Source organism: Camelus bactrianus, chromosome 4, assembly GCF_048773025.1.
Source record: "Camelus bactrianus isolate YW-2024 breed Bactrian camel chromosome 4, ASM4877302v1, whole genome shotgun sequence".
NCBI lineage: Eukaryota > Metazoa > Chordata > Mammalia > Artiodactyla > Camelidae > Camelus > Camelus bactrianus.
The window spans coordinates 67,157,144-67,173,613 of record NC_133542.1 but is presented as its reverse complement, the minus strand read 5'-3'; the positions used below and the strand labels follow the sequence as shown (position 1 = coordinate 67,173,613).

General features: G+C 39.2%; 1 protein-coding gene across 7 annotated transcripts in view; it reads right to left on the bottom strand.

Moving 5' to 3' along the window:
- RABGAP1 (RAB GTPase activating protein 1) overlaps window positions 1-16,470 on the bottom strand; it is a 141,818-nt gene that overhangs the window by 16,614 nt on the left and 108,734 nt on the right. For 5 of the 7 annotated variants that reach the window (XM_045517568.2, XM_074362180.1, XM_074362179.1 and 2 more), the window contains 5 exons: window positions 15,462-15,536; window positions 12,178-12,303; window positions 11,437-11,580; window positions 9,624-9,665; window positions 9,239-9,367 (listed from right to left, as the gene is read on the bottom strand). In XM_045517568.2, coding sequence (XP_045373524.1) covers window positions 9,239-9,367; window positions 9,624-9,665; window positions 11,437-11,580; window positions 12,178-12,303; window positions 15,462-15,536 — 516 coding nt within the window. Of the gene's footprint in view, window positions 1-6,260; window positions 6,318-9,238; window positions 9,368-9,623; window positions 9,666-11,436; window positions 11,581-12,177; window positions 12,304-15,461; window positions 15,537-15,801; window positions 15,908-16,470 lie in introns of those variants that run through there. The other 2 variants (XM_010956162.3, XM_045517569.2) reach the window with 2 other exon arrangements.

The following is a 16,470-nucleotide window of genomic DNA, read 5'->3' as shown; positions in this document are numbered from 1 at the left end:
TACATTTCATTATCCTTTATTATAAATGCCTCATTCTCAGAGTAAAAGGGTTGCATCTCCCCCAGCACTGTACCAGCAGTTATGTGTAACAAGCGCCTGACAAATGCCAGACCCTTTACACATGTCACTCATTTGGCTCTTACAGTTTTTTGATAGGATATGGACATTTTCTTTATGTGTTTCCTATGTTTTCTGCATTGAACATGAATTACTTTTATAATTAAGTTAAAATAAATGCTGTTTAAAAATAATTCTCGTAACTATTCTGAGCTTCTCTAAGACAGAGCTCTGCTCATACACAGAGCTTGCTAGGTCGTGTTCTGACTTCGTTACCTACTCAGGTTTGCCTTCCTGATTCTCAGCCTCACTTGTTCTCAGTCTCTCTCTTACTCCTTCCTTCCCTTTAAATACCTCACCCCTATCCTCATCACAAACAAACCCCAGTAAACATAACACTGCTTACAATGGGTTCACAGCTGGTCCTGACTTCCACTGCAGATGGCTGCGTACCAGAGCCAACTAGTTTAGGCTGCCTGAGGCACAACCCCCACGAAGACAACTGATGCCTGATACCTGAATGGGGAACAAGAGCTATCACAGCAGCAAAAACAGCAACTCAAGCATCCTTCTGAGGCTGCACCCAGGACAGGCCAGCACCTCTCAGCCTGCCCATCCCACTATCTGTGAATTCTCCAGGTCAGAACTGTGTCTCACTCATCGCTGTCCCCTGCCCACGCACATAGAGAGTGCCCAGAAATGCTTGCTAAATTCATGAGAAATGACCCCCTCTTCTGCACTGACCTTTCTTCTAAATGGAAATGGCAACCACAGTGAACGCACACTGCGAGCCTGCTCCCCGCCTGTGCAGCCCTGTGCTTGGATTCCTCCTATTCACCTTTCAGATCACGGCTCCAACATCACTTCTTTAGCGAGCCCTTCCCTGACACCCTCTTCCCCTTTTGTTACATATTCTCATAGCATCAAGTCAATCCTCCATGGCACCTGTCCAAGTACACAATTATTTATTTATGTGCTTACTTGACTGTCTGTCTTTCCACGAGGAAACAGGCCACGTCTGTTTTGCTTACCACCATTATCTCTAGGGCCTACCTCAACGCTTGGAATATAAACGAGACTTAATCAGATGTTGATCAGATCAAAGCCAATGGCCTTCCTTTTAACCTAATAAAGATGTAAGCAGGGACATTTATTTAATCGATAGTTGAGCCCCTCTATGTGCCATGTTCTTTGCTAGGCATTAGTGACACAGAGATACGCAAATTCAACAAGGACAAGAACTCTCACATGGTGAGATTCCTAATGGCTGGAACACAGTAAGCATGAAAACACTTAATGAAGAGACATACTCCCCACCCTTCAAAGCCCAAAGTTCATTTTATCTGTCTCCTACTTGTATCACTAACATTTTAACTGAATTCAAGAAGGGAAGCTATGGAATCAGCCCAAGAGCTCTGGATCACACCCACTGTTGCTGACTCCTATCAGAAGGCTGTGGAAATCACAGCTTCATGTACAGGGGTATTTTTGCCCTCACAGAAGATTAAATTTGAAATCTGTTCTGTTTAAATGTACTTCCAGGGTTGGGGGCAGGTTCTAATAATTTCCTGGGATAAGACTTGACTCTGTAATTTAGGTAAAACTAATTTTATACCTCACTTCAATTAGCACAGTGGTTCTTAACACTGTTAGAGACAGTCCATGTTGATGGTCCCCTGAGAGCCATGGTTCCCATAAGAAAGGACAGAAGCTAACTCCACCCCCACCCACTCCCAGCAATAAAATGCACACCATTTCAGAGGGCTCATGGGCTCCCTGAGGCCCATCCACAGTTCCAGGTTAAGAAACCCTGAATCAGAAAGAAGGCGGAGACTTGGAATGTGACAGTTGGATATTTTGGCAGAAGTAAACATTTACTCCAAAACATCTCTCCCTTTGGTCACTTACTTGTCATTACTCTGTCACAGGAGTTAGATTATGTTCTCTCTTAAAACACGTGCTACTTGCCCTGGGAAGGCTGGTCCCCGATCAGCCCCTAGAACAGGCAGGGATGTCCCGGCCCACACGGATGGAGAAAGAGCTTCTGACCTGGATGGGAGGCAGCTAGCACAGTCTACCACTAAGAGCTTGGACAGACCAAGGCTTGAGTCCTGTCTCTGCTGATGTATCACTGTGTGACTGAAGGCAAGCTGCCTTATCTCAGCCTCAGGTTCCTCATTTGTGAAAATGTCAACAGTTCATACGAGGACTATTATTATGAGGACCACACGATATAAAGCATATACTATAAAGAGCTGAGAAGAATACCTGGCTCACAGTGAAGTCTTTATTTTTAAATAAAGGGTGGCTAAGACATGGAAACAACCCAAATGTCCATTGACAGATGACTGGATAAGGAAGATGTGGTATATATATACAATGGAATACTACTCAGCCATAAAAAAGAATAATGCTATCTGCAGCAACATGGATGGACCTGAAGATTGTCATTCTAAGTGAAGTAAGCCAGAAAGAGCAAGAAAAATGCCATATGATATCACTTACATGTGGAATCTAAAAAAGACACAAATAAACTTATTTATAAAACAGAAAACAGACTTACAGACAGAACAAACTTATGGTTACCAGCGGGTAAAGAGGGTACGAAGGGATAAATTGGGAATTCGAAAACTGCACCTCTTGGGGAGTGATGGATATGTTAGCTATCTTGATTGTAGTAGTGGCTTCATTGGTGTATATATATATATATATATATATACACACACACATGTATATATCAAAATTCATCAAATTGTACATCTGAAATATGTGTAGTTTACTGTACAGGAACCATACCACAATAAAGGTGATAAATAAACAGACAGACAGATAAGACAGACGATGGACAGATAGATAGTTTGTTACTATTATCTGCATTCTTGTCCTGAATCAGAGACAAAGCCATCCTCTGAACGTGTGCTGCAAACAATGAGCCATTTAAACAAAGTCCATTTAACACACAAAAGCAGGAAATAGGTTGCTAATAGGAAATAGGAGTTGATTCTGAAGTCTGGCTTAAAAAACTCTCAAAGGCCAGAACCCTTGTTGAGCTGAACTCATAGAAAGTCCAGTGTAGGTGGGTGGTTGAATGTTAGTAGCTCTGCATGAAAAGGCTGGAGTATACTGTGTGGGTGAGTGGGTGGGTAGGAAAAGGTACATTAAGGAGGTCCTGACCCCTAAGCCCTCACTGCTAAACAGAGAAATCGGACACAAGTTCATCTTCCTTTTTCAATTATTGATTAAAAGAATCTGAGATTTACATAGGAGTTAAGACAACATGCTACCTCTACACCTACTATTTTCTTTAATCCTCAAAACAACTTTCTGAGACGGGTATAGCAGGGACTGTCACCCTCACTGCACTGGGGAACTGAGACCTAGATAGGAAGAGGGACTTTGTCTAAACTCAAAGACCCAGTCTATTCAGTGGCAGTGCCAGAAAAAACGCAAATCTGGGGCGATTCTTGTTTCTTATCCATCTCTGTAGCAGGCCCAGCACTGAATACAGTTCTCAGCAGATAAGACAATCTACAAATGCTTGTTGACTTGAACTGGCTTAAAGAGAGCAGGTGCAATTTCTCTCTCTACAGCCTTGCTGTGTTAACCTACTTTGGGTCACACAGCAGAGCAAAGCCAGGATGAGAGCCAAGATTTGTGGGACTCCTAGGCCTGTGCTTATAAGCACTTGAAAAAATAATCCTATGTAATTTCTGAGCCTTTTTATTTAATTTGTTCAAATAGTTCAGACTCGAACTCCCTCAAAGATCACTAAACAGAATTAGGCAGCTTTGTTCTACCATCAGAATATTTTTCTAAAACACAAGAAGTAAATTAGTAGCAGAGGACCCCAAAACAGATAAGGAGCAAGGGAGACCAGCTTCTTAAAATAAAGCATGGTAGCGAGCACTGCTATCCTTGCAACAACCAACAAAATTTAGAGTTCAATGCAGGGAAAGAGAATATCCACTCAGAAGCTTCCTCATGAAATCCAATTATAAAAGGTAGAGACAATCAAAGAAGTGAAACTAGCCTGGCCTAGCTATAAGGAAAATGGAACTGAGCTACATTGCACAGAGAGTAAGTTTTGACACTGATGTGGAGACTAAGCAACCCATCCTTATACGACAAACATCACCAAAAACGGGCCTATATAAGTGGCTCTTATCTCATTCCTTCAATCCCTCAGGCATTGTAAAACACAATGATGATAAAGCATTGACTTCAGAGCCTGAAATTCCTGGGATCTAATCTCAACTCCATCACTTACTAACTGTGTACCCTTTGGGAGTTATCTTCAACTCTCTATAGTTATTCAGCTTACACATCTGTAAAATGACCTCATGCAGTCACTGTAAGGATTAATTCACTATATGTAGACACTATGTAGGATTCTGTGAACACATCAAGAAACAAGACTGATGAAGTCATGACAATCACAGAGCTTAAAACTCTAACACATACTAACTACACAAATGATCTGAGCAGAGAATGAAGTTCAAACTAGTGTTGTTTTTAGCTCATGAATAAGAACATGCGCCAAGGGCAAATATTCCCAAATGCCAAAGAGTTTTCTGATTCTCCAAATAGCAAATAGTTAGGATTACATTAACTGAGAGATATTGCAATTTGGTTTTTGTAGTAGTATTATTTTTTTTTTTTTACAGGTAGTTTGTGAAGTCTAGAACATTCACTTTATGTTTGAAATAACAAACTCCAATGAAGCAATGGTTCAGAAATTCCATTTCACCATAGTATTCTACAGCAAAAGGTCAAGTCTTCAGATTCATTCTAAGAAACCCACTGAGGCAGCTCCTTTAGCATGGTTCCTGCTTCTTCTAAACCTCACATATCAGACTTGTTCTCAAAAATTCCTGTATAGACATAGAGAAACAGCTGTTCTCATATATTTCTTGAGTCAAAAACTTAAAAGACCTAATTACTTTTTTTCTATTTCCCCCCTCTAAAGAAGGCACATGGCACAGTTATGCGTGTAAAAAGGTTATGGAGTTCCAAGGAACATTCATGATCTCCTGAAAAAATATATTTAAGGTGAAATTCCTTTAAGATCTTCTATCAGAAGTGGAAACAATTTTTCTATTTCAGGTCACTCACCCATGGAGGGAGAGAAATTCAATGGACAGTTGAGTAAATTTTTGATGTATGTTGTTAAATTTTAGATTAAGAGCGGAGGATCTAAAACTCAAAAAATAAACAAAACTCAGTCCCATAAATAAACTAAGGAGAGAAAAGAAAGGGAGAAGTAAAAGGGCTGAAAAGAGAGAAAAGTAAAGAAAAGCAGGTAAAGGCAGATACAGGGAAGGATTTACGAAGAAAAGGAAGAGACGGCACCAAGAGGAATATAGACCTTTGTGGGCAACACACCCACCTTGTGGCCATTTCAGATATTGCCACACCAAACTTAACTCCCACTGCACTTCTGCACTGAGAAGAGGCAGTGCAACAGAATGGGAAGCGTTGGGAACGTAAGAGTCAAAAGAACTGAGTTCCTCTAGGGCTCTTGTCACTGCCAGCCAGTATCAGCTGGGTAAGTCACTTGACTTTTATAAGCCTCAGTTTCCACACTTTATTTGCCCTACACAGTTCACAGGGTACAGTGAGGAAGAAATGAGATTCTTATAAAATCTATACAAATACTGGAAATTATAACATCCCAATTGCTTAAACACAAGACACTAACAAGAACAGGTATTTGTTTCCTGGACTGGCATGTAAGACGAAGTATTCCTAATTCCCACCTTAATCAGGAACTGTAACTGAGAAAACTGAGTCACAATTTTTTTTTAATTAAAAAATAATGGAATGGGATTCCACTGAGTTATGGAGCCAATGCTTCCTTTCTAATTTCTACACCACGAAATTGAAAAGCTAGTTTCCAAGCCATTCCCACAGCAGGAATCCCCTTTTCCGTGTCTAGAGGGTGCTCCAAAGCCCCAGAGGGTCACGTGCACTCTGTGCTGACCGAGGCACTCCCAAGTAGTGCAGTCCACATACCGCAGGGCTCATAATTGAGCTTGCCAATGATTTTTCTTATTTAAGCTGACAAATTATCACTGTGACTGAGGTCTTTTGTCACTATTTGGCTCAACTATTGCCTCTGTCTCCCTCAGTATTTTTTGGTATTAAGTATAGCTGCCAGAATACAACTAATCATCGCTAACTAAACTGTACACACCGTATCTCACCTTTTAGCAGAAGCAGCTCATTCTCTCATGTCCTGTTGAATCTGTAGGCTTTCCATGCTGAGTCAATTTCAAAACAAAAAAAAAATTACTATCTTTCTCACTCGGCATCACACGCAAGGAGGGGGATCACCCGCAGCGCACCCTCGCCACGCCAAGTTCCCCGGGAATTGCGCGTCTAAGCGGTAACAACGTGTGCTGTGCTGCCCTGTCTACTTTAATTCCTCGGTAGTGCAGGCAAGGGAAAAAAGACATGAGACACCTCCCATCTGGACTTTGGAAATAAAGAATCCATATAATGAAAACCCAAAAGGTAAAACTTTAGGCTAGAAGCTATTTTTAAAGCCTTGCTCAAATCCATGTAAACTCTTCCTTGTAAAATACTTGGAAGAAACTCAACAGAATATTCATTTATTCACTCATTCAACCGATATTTATAAGCAGATCCTATCCTTATGCTCAGGATTCAGCAGCAAGCAAAAGAGATAAAGTCCCTTCTGATAATTCCAGTCTGTAGGGAGAATGCAGGTAACAATGAAAGATATGAAATAATATTAAATAGCAGTAAGTGGTATGAGGAAAATAGGAGACAGGGTGTAAAGAGTTGGAGGGAGCTGCTACTTCAGACACCAAATTAGAGAAGGCCTCTCTGACGACATGATCACTGAGCCTAAGCCTGAATGAGGTGAGGGCGAAGCCACGAGGACGTCAAGGAGAACACCACAGGCCAGTACAAAGGTACAAAGAGGGGAACATGCGTGCATGTTTAAGAACAGTAAGGAGGCCGGGTGTCTGAACTGGAAAGCGTAAGGGGGGAAAAGTAGTAGTAGCTGAGATCAGAAAGGCTACCAGAGGTCAGATGGCGCCAGGCCTTGTGGATCAAGGCAAGAACTCTTGAGTTTTATTCTGAGGTAAAAAGCCATTTGAGTTTTAAGCAAGGGAGAGATGAGATCAAGAAAATTCTGGGAGGAAACCACTGTGGGGACAGGAGGATCAAGGAGTCTACTGGAATATTCTAGAAGAGAAGTGATGAGACAGTTAGATCAGGGTGTTAGTGATGAAGAGGGTGGGGAGTTGCAGATTCACAATAATACGTTTTGACGACAGGGCTTGGATGCGGACTATGAAGACGTGAAATGTGAGAGAGAGAGAGAGAGAGGGAAGCAGAGGATGGGGTCACGTTCTCAGGCCTGAGCAACCAGGTGCCGCAAACTGAGAAAGGAGCAGGTTTTGAACAGGAAGAAATGATAAGTAAGAGGCAGCATCCTCTATATGCTCAGTCACGCTGAGGAAGAGTGACTTAGGAACCTCAGCTCACTTGGTTTCGTGCTCTGTGCACAAACCCATCATCTGTGTAAATGTTACTGAAGACTTTGTTTGGTATCTGCTTGAAAAACCAGGGAGGAAATAATCACAGCAGTAGCCATCATTTCTTGAACCCTCACTCGTTACCAGGCACTAAGCATTGTACACATACTGCAGTTAATCCGCACACATAAAAGCACTTAACCACAGTACCTGGCACATTAAATGTTATCCATAATACTAGTGAAGTACGTAACATTAAGTTGGATGATCTTTAATGATTATTTTAATTTCTAGAAGTTCTAGTTCTTTTTTTCCCCCCAAATCCCCATTCACTTTATATTATGATTTCTATTGTTTCTCTGGTTAATAGGTAGTTTTTGTATCCCCTCCTTTTACAAACATGGTGGCTATTCCAAGGTCCTAACTTTATGCAGAGATTTCAGTTTCAGCTGACCCCAAAGGCCCCAAATCATATCATACATCTTCATGAGCATTAAAACCCTAATACTGATGGTTCCATATTTCCTTGGGGTACTGCTTTATCAGTTCACATACCAGCTCTGAAAGCTGCTTTGTTTCAGGTACCTGGGCATGTCCCTTTTTTCTTTCAAGTTAATCCAGGTATTTAAATATTTCCTGGATTATACTTTACCTAGGATCTACATATGTTTAAAGAAGGGTAGCCTGAGTTAGCACAGTCTAACGTATAACTAGAAGTCTAATATTATTTGACAGATAAGGAAATTGTGTCTTTAACAGGCGAAGTAATTCTGAATTCACGTCTGATTCCAAGCCCATGCTCTACTCAGTAGATAGTGAAGCTCCTCCCCTACAACATCTGCCCTGATACACTGATCATAGCTCTACCCTCTGGAGTCACTTTAAGTAAATGTGACAGTCTTTTATGCACCCTACAAGAATCTGAATACAGCTATTTGTTCTGTCCTCCATTTGCCTCCATCCCTCAAATTCCAAACTAAACTCCCTCAATTACTTTTTCTTCTTTAAAAACAAAGCTTAATTTTAACATGAACATAAGGAGATCCTATTTTTTTCACCTTAAAAAGGGACAGGGATAAATGAGGAGTTTGAAATTTGCACCTCTTGGGGGACTGATGGAAATGTTAGCTATCTTGAGTGTGGCGGTGGTTTCATAGATGTGTACATCTACCAAAATTCATCAAATTGTACATCTGAAATATGTGTAGTCTACTGTACAGGAATCATACCACAATATAGGTGTTAAAATGATACGTCATAATGTCCGACTAGGAGTGCTAAAAGTGAATGAGTTTCCTTCATGCATTATTAGTTTCATGTTAGGGAATTTCTGGCCATAACAACAAATATTGAAAGTTAAAGGACAGCACGGCGGAAATTATGAAACCTGAGTTCTGCCACTAACTAACCATACAACTCTAGGGAGCTGCAATCTTTCCAGTGTATTTCTTTGTCTTCAAAATGGGGATAACAACATCATTTCCAGAGTTCAAAGACTGGGGAAAGCAATGAAATTTAACACATAAGATACAGTATATATGAAAATATTTAGAAAATTATACCTATAAAAGAAAACATTATTATTAATACATTATAAATGTTGATAGTTTGATCAGGAATAGTGAGACATTAACTGAATAAAATAATCTAAATTAATGCAGAAATTATTTTACCTTCATGTTGCAAGCTAATTCCATTAGTTTTTTTGCATTTTCTTCTGAGCGATATCTCTTAGGAAGCTGCACCCTGAAGAACTTCAAGGCACCTTCAAAGTCTGTCAACAGCAGGTCATCCTTGGAAGTCTTGAAAAAAGAACAAAGTACAACCATGTACAGAAAAAATTTTTTGCTAAGAAGGTGCCCAAGAAGCATTTTATAATCCCAGCACCTTTAAAATCCCCAGAAAATACTTCTTAGCCTTTGCCAGAGCTACTTGCACATATCCACTGTCAGGGATAATGCTAGAGCAACGCGGCTGCTCAGAATGAGATTAAGACCAAGATATTGCAAGTGCTGAACAAGGAATGCCAGATAATCCAGCTTACAAATAAATGTGTACCTTTAGTAATCCAAGGGCGACATTAAAAATAACACTTATCCCCTAAAAGAGAAAACACAGAAAACATTTTCAATGTTTATATCTGGACTATTAAACTGTTTGTCTTCAGAATATCCCACAATTTTAGAGAAATTGTAAGAACTTAAGTAAAGAAATGGAATCTCTTGGAAAATAAAAATCACAAGTCCACCACTTAAAAAACCACTTAAAGCAGACCCAGTCTCCCATTTTTCTGAGAGAAGAGATTTTCTAGCCCTATTCCCACATTCAAGAACGCTTCCCAAAATATTCAGTGCTTCCAAACTAAAACATTAGTCATAAAATTGTGATCTATCAGAAAATAACTCCAAGTGTAACCATCACTCTGTCCATAAACTCTATGTAACAGAACTGAATCTGCTCAGGGTTTCCTCCAATCTGCCTTTTTCATCTAACCATTCTAGGAGTGATGGAGGCAAAGGATATATGAGGGGAGGCACTAACATCTGTCGAGCAAATTTAACTTTTTAAGTTTCTGGGCCTCAATTTCTATAGTAACTAATATTCTCCCAAGGGTTTTCTGAGCTAATCAGTTGAAAAGTTCATGTAAATTACTTAGCATGCCACCAGACCCATAGTAACTACTTAACAAACGGTTGTTTATAATAGTGAAAAACTAGACAATTTAAAGGTCTGAGATTAGGAACTGGTTATATAAATCACGGTATATTCAAAGAATGGGATACTTGGCAATGCTATTTCTCAAAATATTTCAAGCTGGACAGAAAATACAAATTTCTTAAAGGCTTTTGTATGTTCTGAATATGGGATAATTAAACAAAAAGGATGGTACAGATGTGTGTCTGTCTACAGATATTCAAGTATATGAAATAAAGAGGTTACCAAATAGCATAATATAGCAATATTTTCATCTATTTTATATACATACAGAATATACATTCTTACATAATATTCCATATGAAAAAAGCTGTTCCATAAAGAAATTACACATGCACATATATGAACACACACACATAAGGCTGAAAGAATATACACCAAATGCGAAAAGCAGTTACCCTTTAGACAGCTGGATTATGAGTATTTTAAAATCTTTTTGCTTATATTTTCTATAGTTTCTATGATGAACATATTTTTGAAATTAGTTTTTCTTCTTAGGTACACACACACCCCAAAACCCAAAAATATACTGAGGCAAAGACTGTTATTTACTCTAATATCTATCTTCTTCTAGTAATAGAGCCCCAATTTTTAGCAAATTCCTACCCAGCTTGGAAAAAAAAAAAATTCTCCCTTGCAGCTAGGTATGATCACGTACTAAGTTCTAGCCAGTAAGAGGTTAAGTGGAAACATGGGTGGAACTTCCAGAAAGTCTCTTTTCAAAAGAGGGGATGCACCCCGCCTCCCCACCCCTAACCCTCCTGGGCTTAAATACAAAGACGGTGGCCAGGGCTCTCATCAGCCACAGGGACAAGGCTGCATTCTGGGGAAGGCAGGTTACCACCAACATTCTGATTTTTCCTACATGAGAGAGAAAAATAAACCTCTACTTTACTTAGTCACTGTTATTTTGGATTTCTTCAATGCAACCAAACCTAATACTAACTAATACAAATGCCTCATGTGTGTTTTGTTTTTAAAGCAGAGAGTACTTTTTAACAAAACATGATTATTAGCTTCAGTTCAAGGAAGAGTCACTTAAACCTGGAGTTTCCAGCAATGAAATAAAATGAGAACAACAAATTCTGTTTTGGCAGAGCTGACATAGGAAGGACATACAAACAAAAGCCAAAGTGCTGTGGCCTCTGATACATACCTCACATAAAAGCAGGTCGATGATATGGAAGACCATGTAGAGGGGGAATTTTGCAGTAAAAAGCGTAAGAAACCACTGGGAGGCATACATGTGTGCTTCAAGGCTTATATCCAGGAAGTGGTTGTACAGGTCAGGAATGTATTCCTGAAATAGCAAACTAATTAGTTTTGGGCACATGTGCAGCTATTCAACTCCTACTCAGGAGGCCCATAAATCTGCCAGAAATAGGCCAAAAAAGTCACCTACGTGTGTTTTTCTAAAAACCGCCAAGTGCTCAGAACACTCATCATCTGGTATTAAACTGGCACTGAACTCTAGTTTCTAGTCCACAAAGTAGCTCTAAAGAGGAATCCCCAAATGGTGACAAATATTTGGAAGAATAGTATTTCTCTCCAAGTTATGAAATGTTTGGGAAAGTTTGTTTCACTTTTATTATGTGATCCCTAACCAGCCAGCTTCAGAGCCTTGGCAAGTATCTCCTGACTGACTTCCATGTTAAAGTCCCCCACAAAATCATCTGATCTTTTGGGTGTTTGTAAGATTGAAAACCCAGCTCATACCCATCAGGTTAACAGCTTATTAATCTTGGTATCATCATTACATAGTGAGAAATGAAAAACATAAATCCTTAACCTTGGATGGCTCAGGACATCACCATTGTTCCTTGGCACCATTTCATCAATTCACTTCTTCCCCGTCCTGCATTCTTAATGGCAAATGCAAGCTAGATTCTCTTTTTACCTGCATGAGGCGCTCCAACTGGTAAAATTTGCAATGCAAATCTTCAAAGTTTTGCTTGAAAAGTTCCCTGAGACCATAGTCAAACATGATCTTGACCAGAACACTGAATGCCTGTTCCTCAGGCATCTGTAACATATAGGGAAGGAAGAAAGGGGAGGGTCACAAACATACAGAAGTTTTCTCAGTATGTTAAATTCATCATTCAACCCTCTTATCTGAATACTAGGAAATTTAGCAACATGCAGGAACTCAGATCTGTAGCTGTGTTTTATAATATGAACTCACTCAACCAAGGCGTATCTAACAACAGTGCTGCTCGACGCCAGACACCGTTCCTGTCCTTGGGAAGCCGCCCATACAACCAGCATACGGTAACAGTAATATGAATTAGGTAGAAAGATCAGAGGGAACACAAAAACAAGAAAGCCTGAATCGCAGGAGGAAGCCACGAATCAGCTTTGTAGGGAGGACAGGATTTGAACAGAGTAGGAACAGGCAGATACTCAAGTGTGTGTTTCATCTTTCCCAAATCATGAGACTTCTGTTATAGTATTTAACCTCTTTACCAGTTATTTCATTCTAGTAAAAATGTTTTTCTCCCTCATTGTTACTAAAAACATGGCTAGTTACAGAAGACCCTTACAAATTCTAAAGTTTGAATTAATGCTTAAAGTACTACAGGAAAGTTTGCAGTAATACTTAAAATACTACCAAAATCCTAATTCACTTCTATTTATAAATGTACACTTATAATAATATGTACATCTTCCATAGCTTTATGGAAAAACATCTCCCTGAGAACCTGGCAAAATGTCTAGCTTTCAAAACAGAAAAAAAGCACTGGAAATATTATTTAAGGCATGGTGTGTGACTGTAGCAAGATTTCCAAATGTCAAGAAGGTGGGTGGGCTTCTGCTGAACAAGATGATGGAGGTGGGCTGAGCAAAGAAACCACTGGGAATAAACAGAGCTAAAGAGCAAATCAGACTAAGTAATAAATGAGAAAAGGATAGCAAACTATTGTTGGAAAAGTAAGGGCTTTTGGGGCAAAGGACCAGACCTTTGAGGTCTCTGTCATGGAAGGCAACTTCACTTTTCCACACACTGAGGGAGACTTGGTCTGACAGAGAGGCATTTCTGATGTTACACAGCACATTTGCTCTTACTCTGAAACAAGCACTTATTTTAACATGATGGTAGTCAGCACAGAGCTCAAACCAAGACATAGTGGATTTGAATGGGAAACCCATTTTAAGAGCTGTGGTACTTAGATGGGGATAAATGTCCTTGGACTAAAGTTGAGAACAAAAACAAATCACCTAGGCTTGTGAGACTTAAATATAAAGTCTGATTAAAACAACAAAACAACATTTTAAAACTTGAACTCTTGTGGAACGTATTAATTAGCCTGCTGGTGGTAATAATCATTTCACAATGTATACTGTATCAAATCACCACATTATACACGTCATATATACACACAGAGAATTTTTATTTGTCACTTATATGTAAATAAAGCTGAAAGAAAAAAAATTGACCTCTTTTTATCAATGTCATAGCTTTATCGTTACCTTTGTATACCTACCCATACCAACAAGCGACATTCACAGTAAGATACAAAGTGGTTTTATTTTACTTGTATTACAACCTACACAAAATGGCTTAGACCTCTTCAAAAGCTTCCTCATCTTAGAGAAACAAAATCTAGACTGTGTGACCTGGCCTCCTCAGCTCCCCTCTCTCTAAGCTGGTCTTGTTGGCCTCTCTAGCTCCTTCCCTTTCTCCCCATCACTCGTGACGCTCCAGTCACACTGACCTTCTTTCAGTTCCTTCCAGATGCCAAGTTTCCCCCATTTTATTCCCTTTGCTGGGAATGCTCTACTCTCCACCCTCTTGCTTTTAAAATAGTTTTATTATTTTCATAACAATGTTTTTAAAAAAGGTAAATGATACAGAAAAATACAAGAGAATGGATACCTCTTCTCATTTTTCAGGGTTCATCCTAAAGGTTACCTTCCCAGAGAAGCCTGTAATCTAAATGAGGCTCCCTTGTTATAATCCTGCATCAGACTGTTTACTATATCTTCATAGAGCCAGTGAAATCAGTAATATACTTGTGGATTTTTTTACCTACAGCTAATCAGCTTCACTAGCTCTGTATCCATGAGGATTGTCCAGGACCATGTCTGTCTTACTCACTTCTGATCTCTAGCACAGTTCAGACCGTAACAGGAGCTCAAAAACTTTCTGCTAACATCACCTGTGTGGTATTTTTGCCAAGCATTTTAACTTGAATCATGAGGAAATGATCCAACAGATCAAGAATTTGGGATGTTTTGCAAAACAATTTACTTGAATTTTTCAAAATCGTTAATGGTATGGAACACACAAAAAAAGGCAAAAGGGGTAGTTTAGATTAAAAGAATGAAGAGAAATGACAACCAAATGCAACACCTGAATCTTCATTGATCTTGGTTAGAAAAAAAAAAACTATAAAGACTTTACTGAGTAAATAGGGAAAATTGAATGTAGGCTGTAAGACATTACTGAATCAGCGCTGAATTTCTTAGGCATGATTGCCATATTCTGGTTATGCCCTTTGGAGATAACACACACAAGTATTTAGGAGTGGAGTATCTCAATGTTTGCTACTTATTTTCCAAAAATAATTTCAAAAAATTTTTTTTCAGTAACAGATAAAACATGTGCATGTGAAAAAGAGGACAGTGAGAAAGATGCAGAGAAAGAGAAAGCAGCGTGGAAGAACATTAACTGATAAATTAGGTGAAGAGCATGTGGGCGTTCAGCTTAACATTTTTTCAATTCTGCTGTGGATCTGGAAAAATATCAGTAAGATGAGGGGTAAATGTCTTTGCTGAATGAATGAATGAACGAATGAATGAATAAAACAGCACCAAAGAAAGCCAACTTCTCTGTCTCCCTCCCACCCCAATACATAAATCTCAAAACAAAGACTGGTGACAGCAGCTACTTTAGAGAAGATAAGATGTCCCCAATAAGTTCAACCAAGACTAAAGTTTATCCAACCATCCTACTAATAAAAATGAAGTCCATCCCTGTACTAATTTTCAACACCGTCATTTATTCTTCCCATGTTTCTCTTTCATGATGACATTATATTAATTTAAGGGAAAGGTTTCCAGATATGAGTTAACACTCATGCCCTAGAGTCTGGTCAAAGGCAATATAAAACCTAGATCAAGTCTAAGGCTAGTGCAAGCTGAAGCAGGACATGTGTAAATCACAGACACCCAATTACTCACATGAAGAAGCAAAACAGCAGCAAGAAATGACTGGCCCTGGCAATAGCCAATCTCTTCATCATATACAGAATAAGCCTGGGGGAAAAAAACAACAACACAGGAGTTGTAAATGAAAGCAGTCACTCAGCTATAGTTGCCCTATAGGAACTTGAACATGGGAACCTCGAAGATGCTACCCACACTCCACTGTGGCATTCTGATGATCAGGAAGGATGCAAACATTTCTCTTCAATTCCATTTTTTCTTTACAATAAATAGGACTGTCACAATGCCACTTCCTGTAGCCAAGGAGTGGTAAGATTAAGTAAACCCATTTCAGCACTAAAAAAATTTTTCATACCTCCTTTCTTTGCTCACGCTTTCCCCTCTTCTCTGTCTGAAAAATGTGCTCTTCCTTTAGGCTCCAAACATATTCCATTCCCCCAGGGTTCTCTCTCTTCTCGGTACTTCCATGGCACTTGCTACAAATGCATGGTTGTTACAGCACTTACCACACCGCATTTTAAACGTGCATCCTCTCTACTGGATTGTGAACTTCTTAGGGGCTGAGGTGATGTCCCTATTCAATCTAGCCAGCACCTCAACACACAGCAGGCAATCACTAACACTGTTAATGTTATTCATTTTTCTTTCTGGGAAAAAATTTCTTGGCAAAGAAACCAAAATACAATTCTTTCCACAATGCCAGTAATAACTTTTCTGATAAGAGGGACTCCTCTGAAACCATTCGTGGGTTCCTTCGGAATTTTCATTTGTATTTTTCTTGGCAGCAGATGATTACTACTCATCTCTTATTAACATTATCACAGAATATTGATATCAAACATTCCTTATGGTTTTCTTTTTGGTTCTTTAGTAGTTTTTCAGAGTCTTGTTTTTATGAACAATATTTATAGTTTTCATGTAAGCTGTGGTGGAAAGGGGAATTTCTACAGATTCAGGATGCTACTCCCTGTTTGACAAATGTAATTCCAATGAAACTCCCTTTATTCTTCGCTTACTTTTTGTG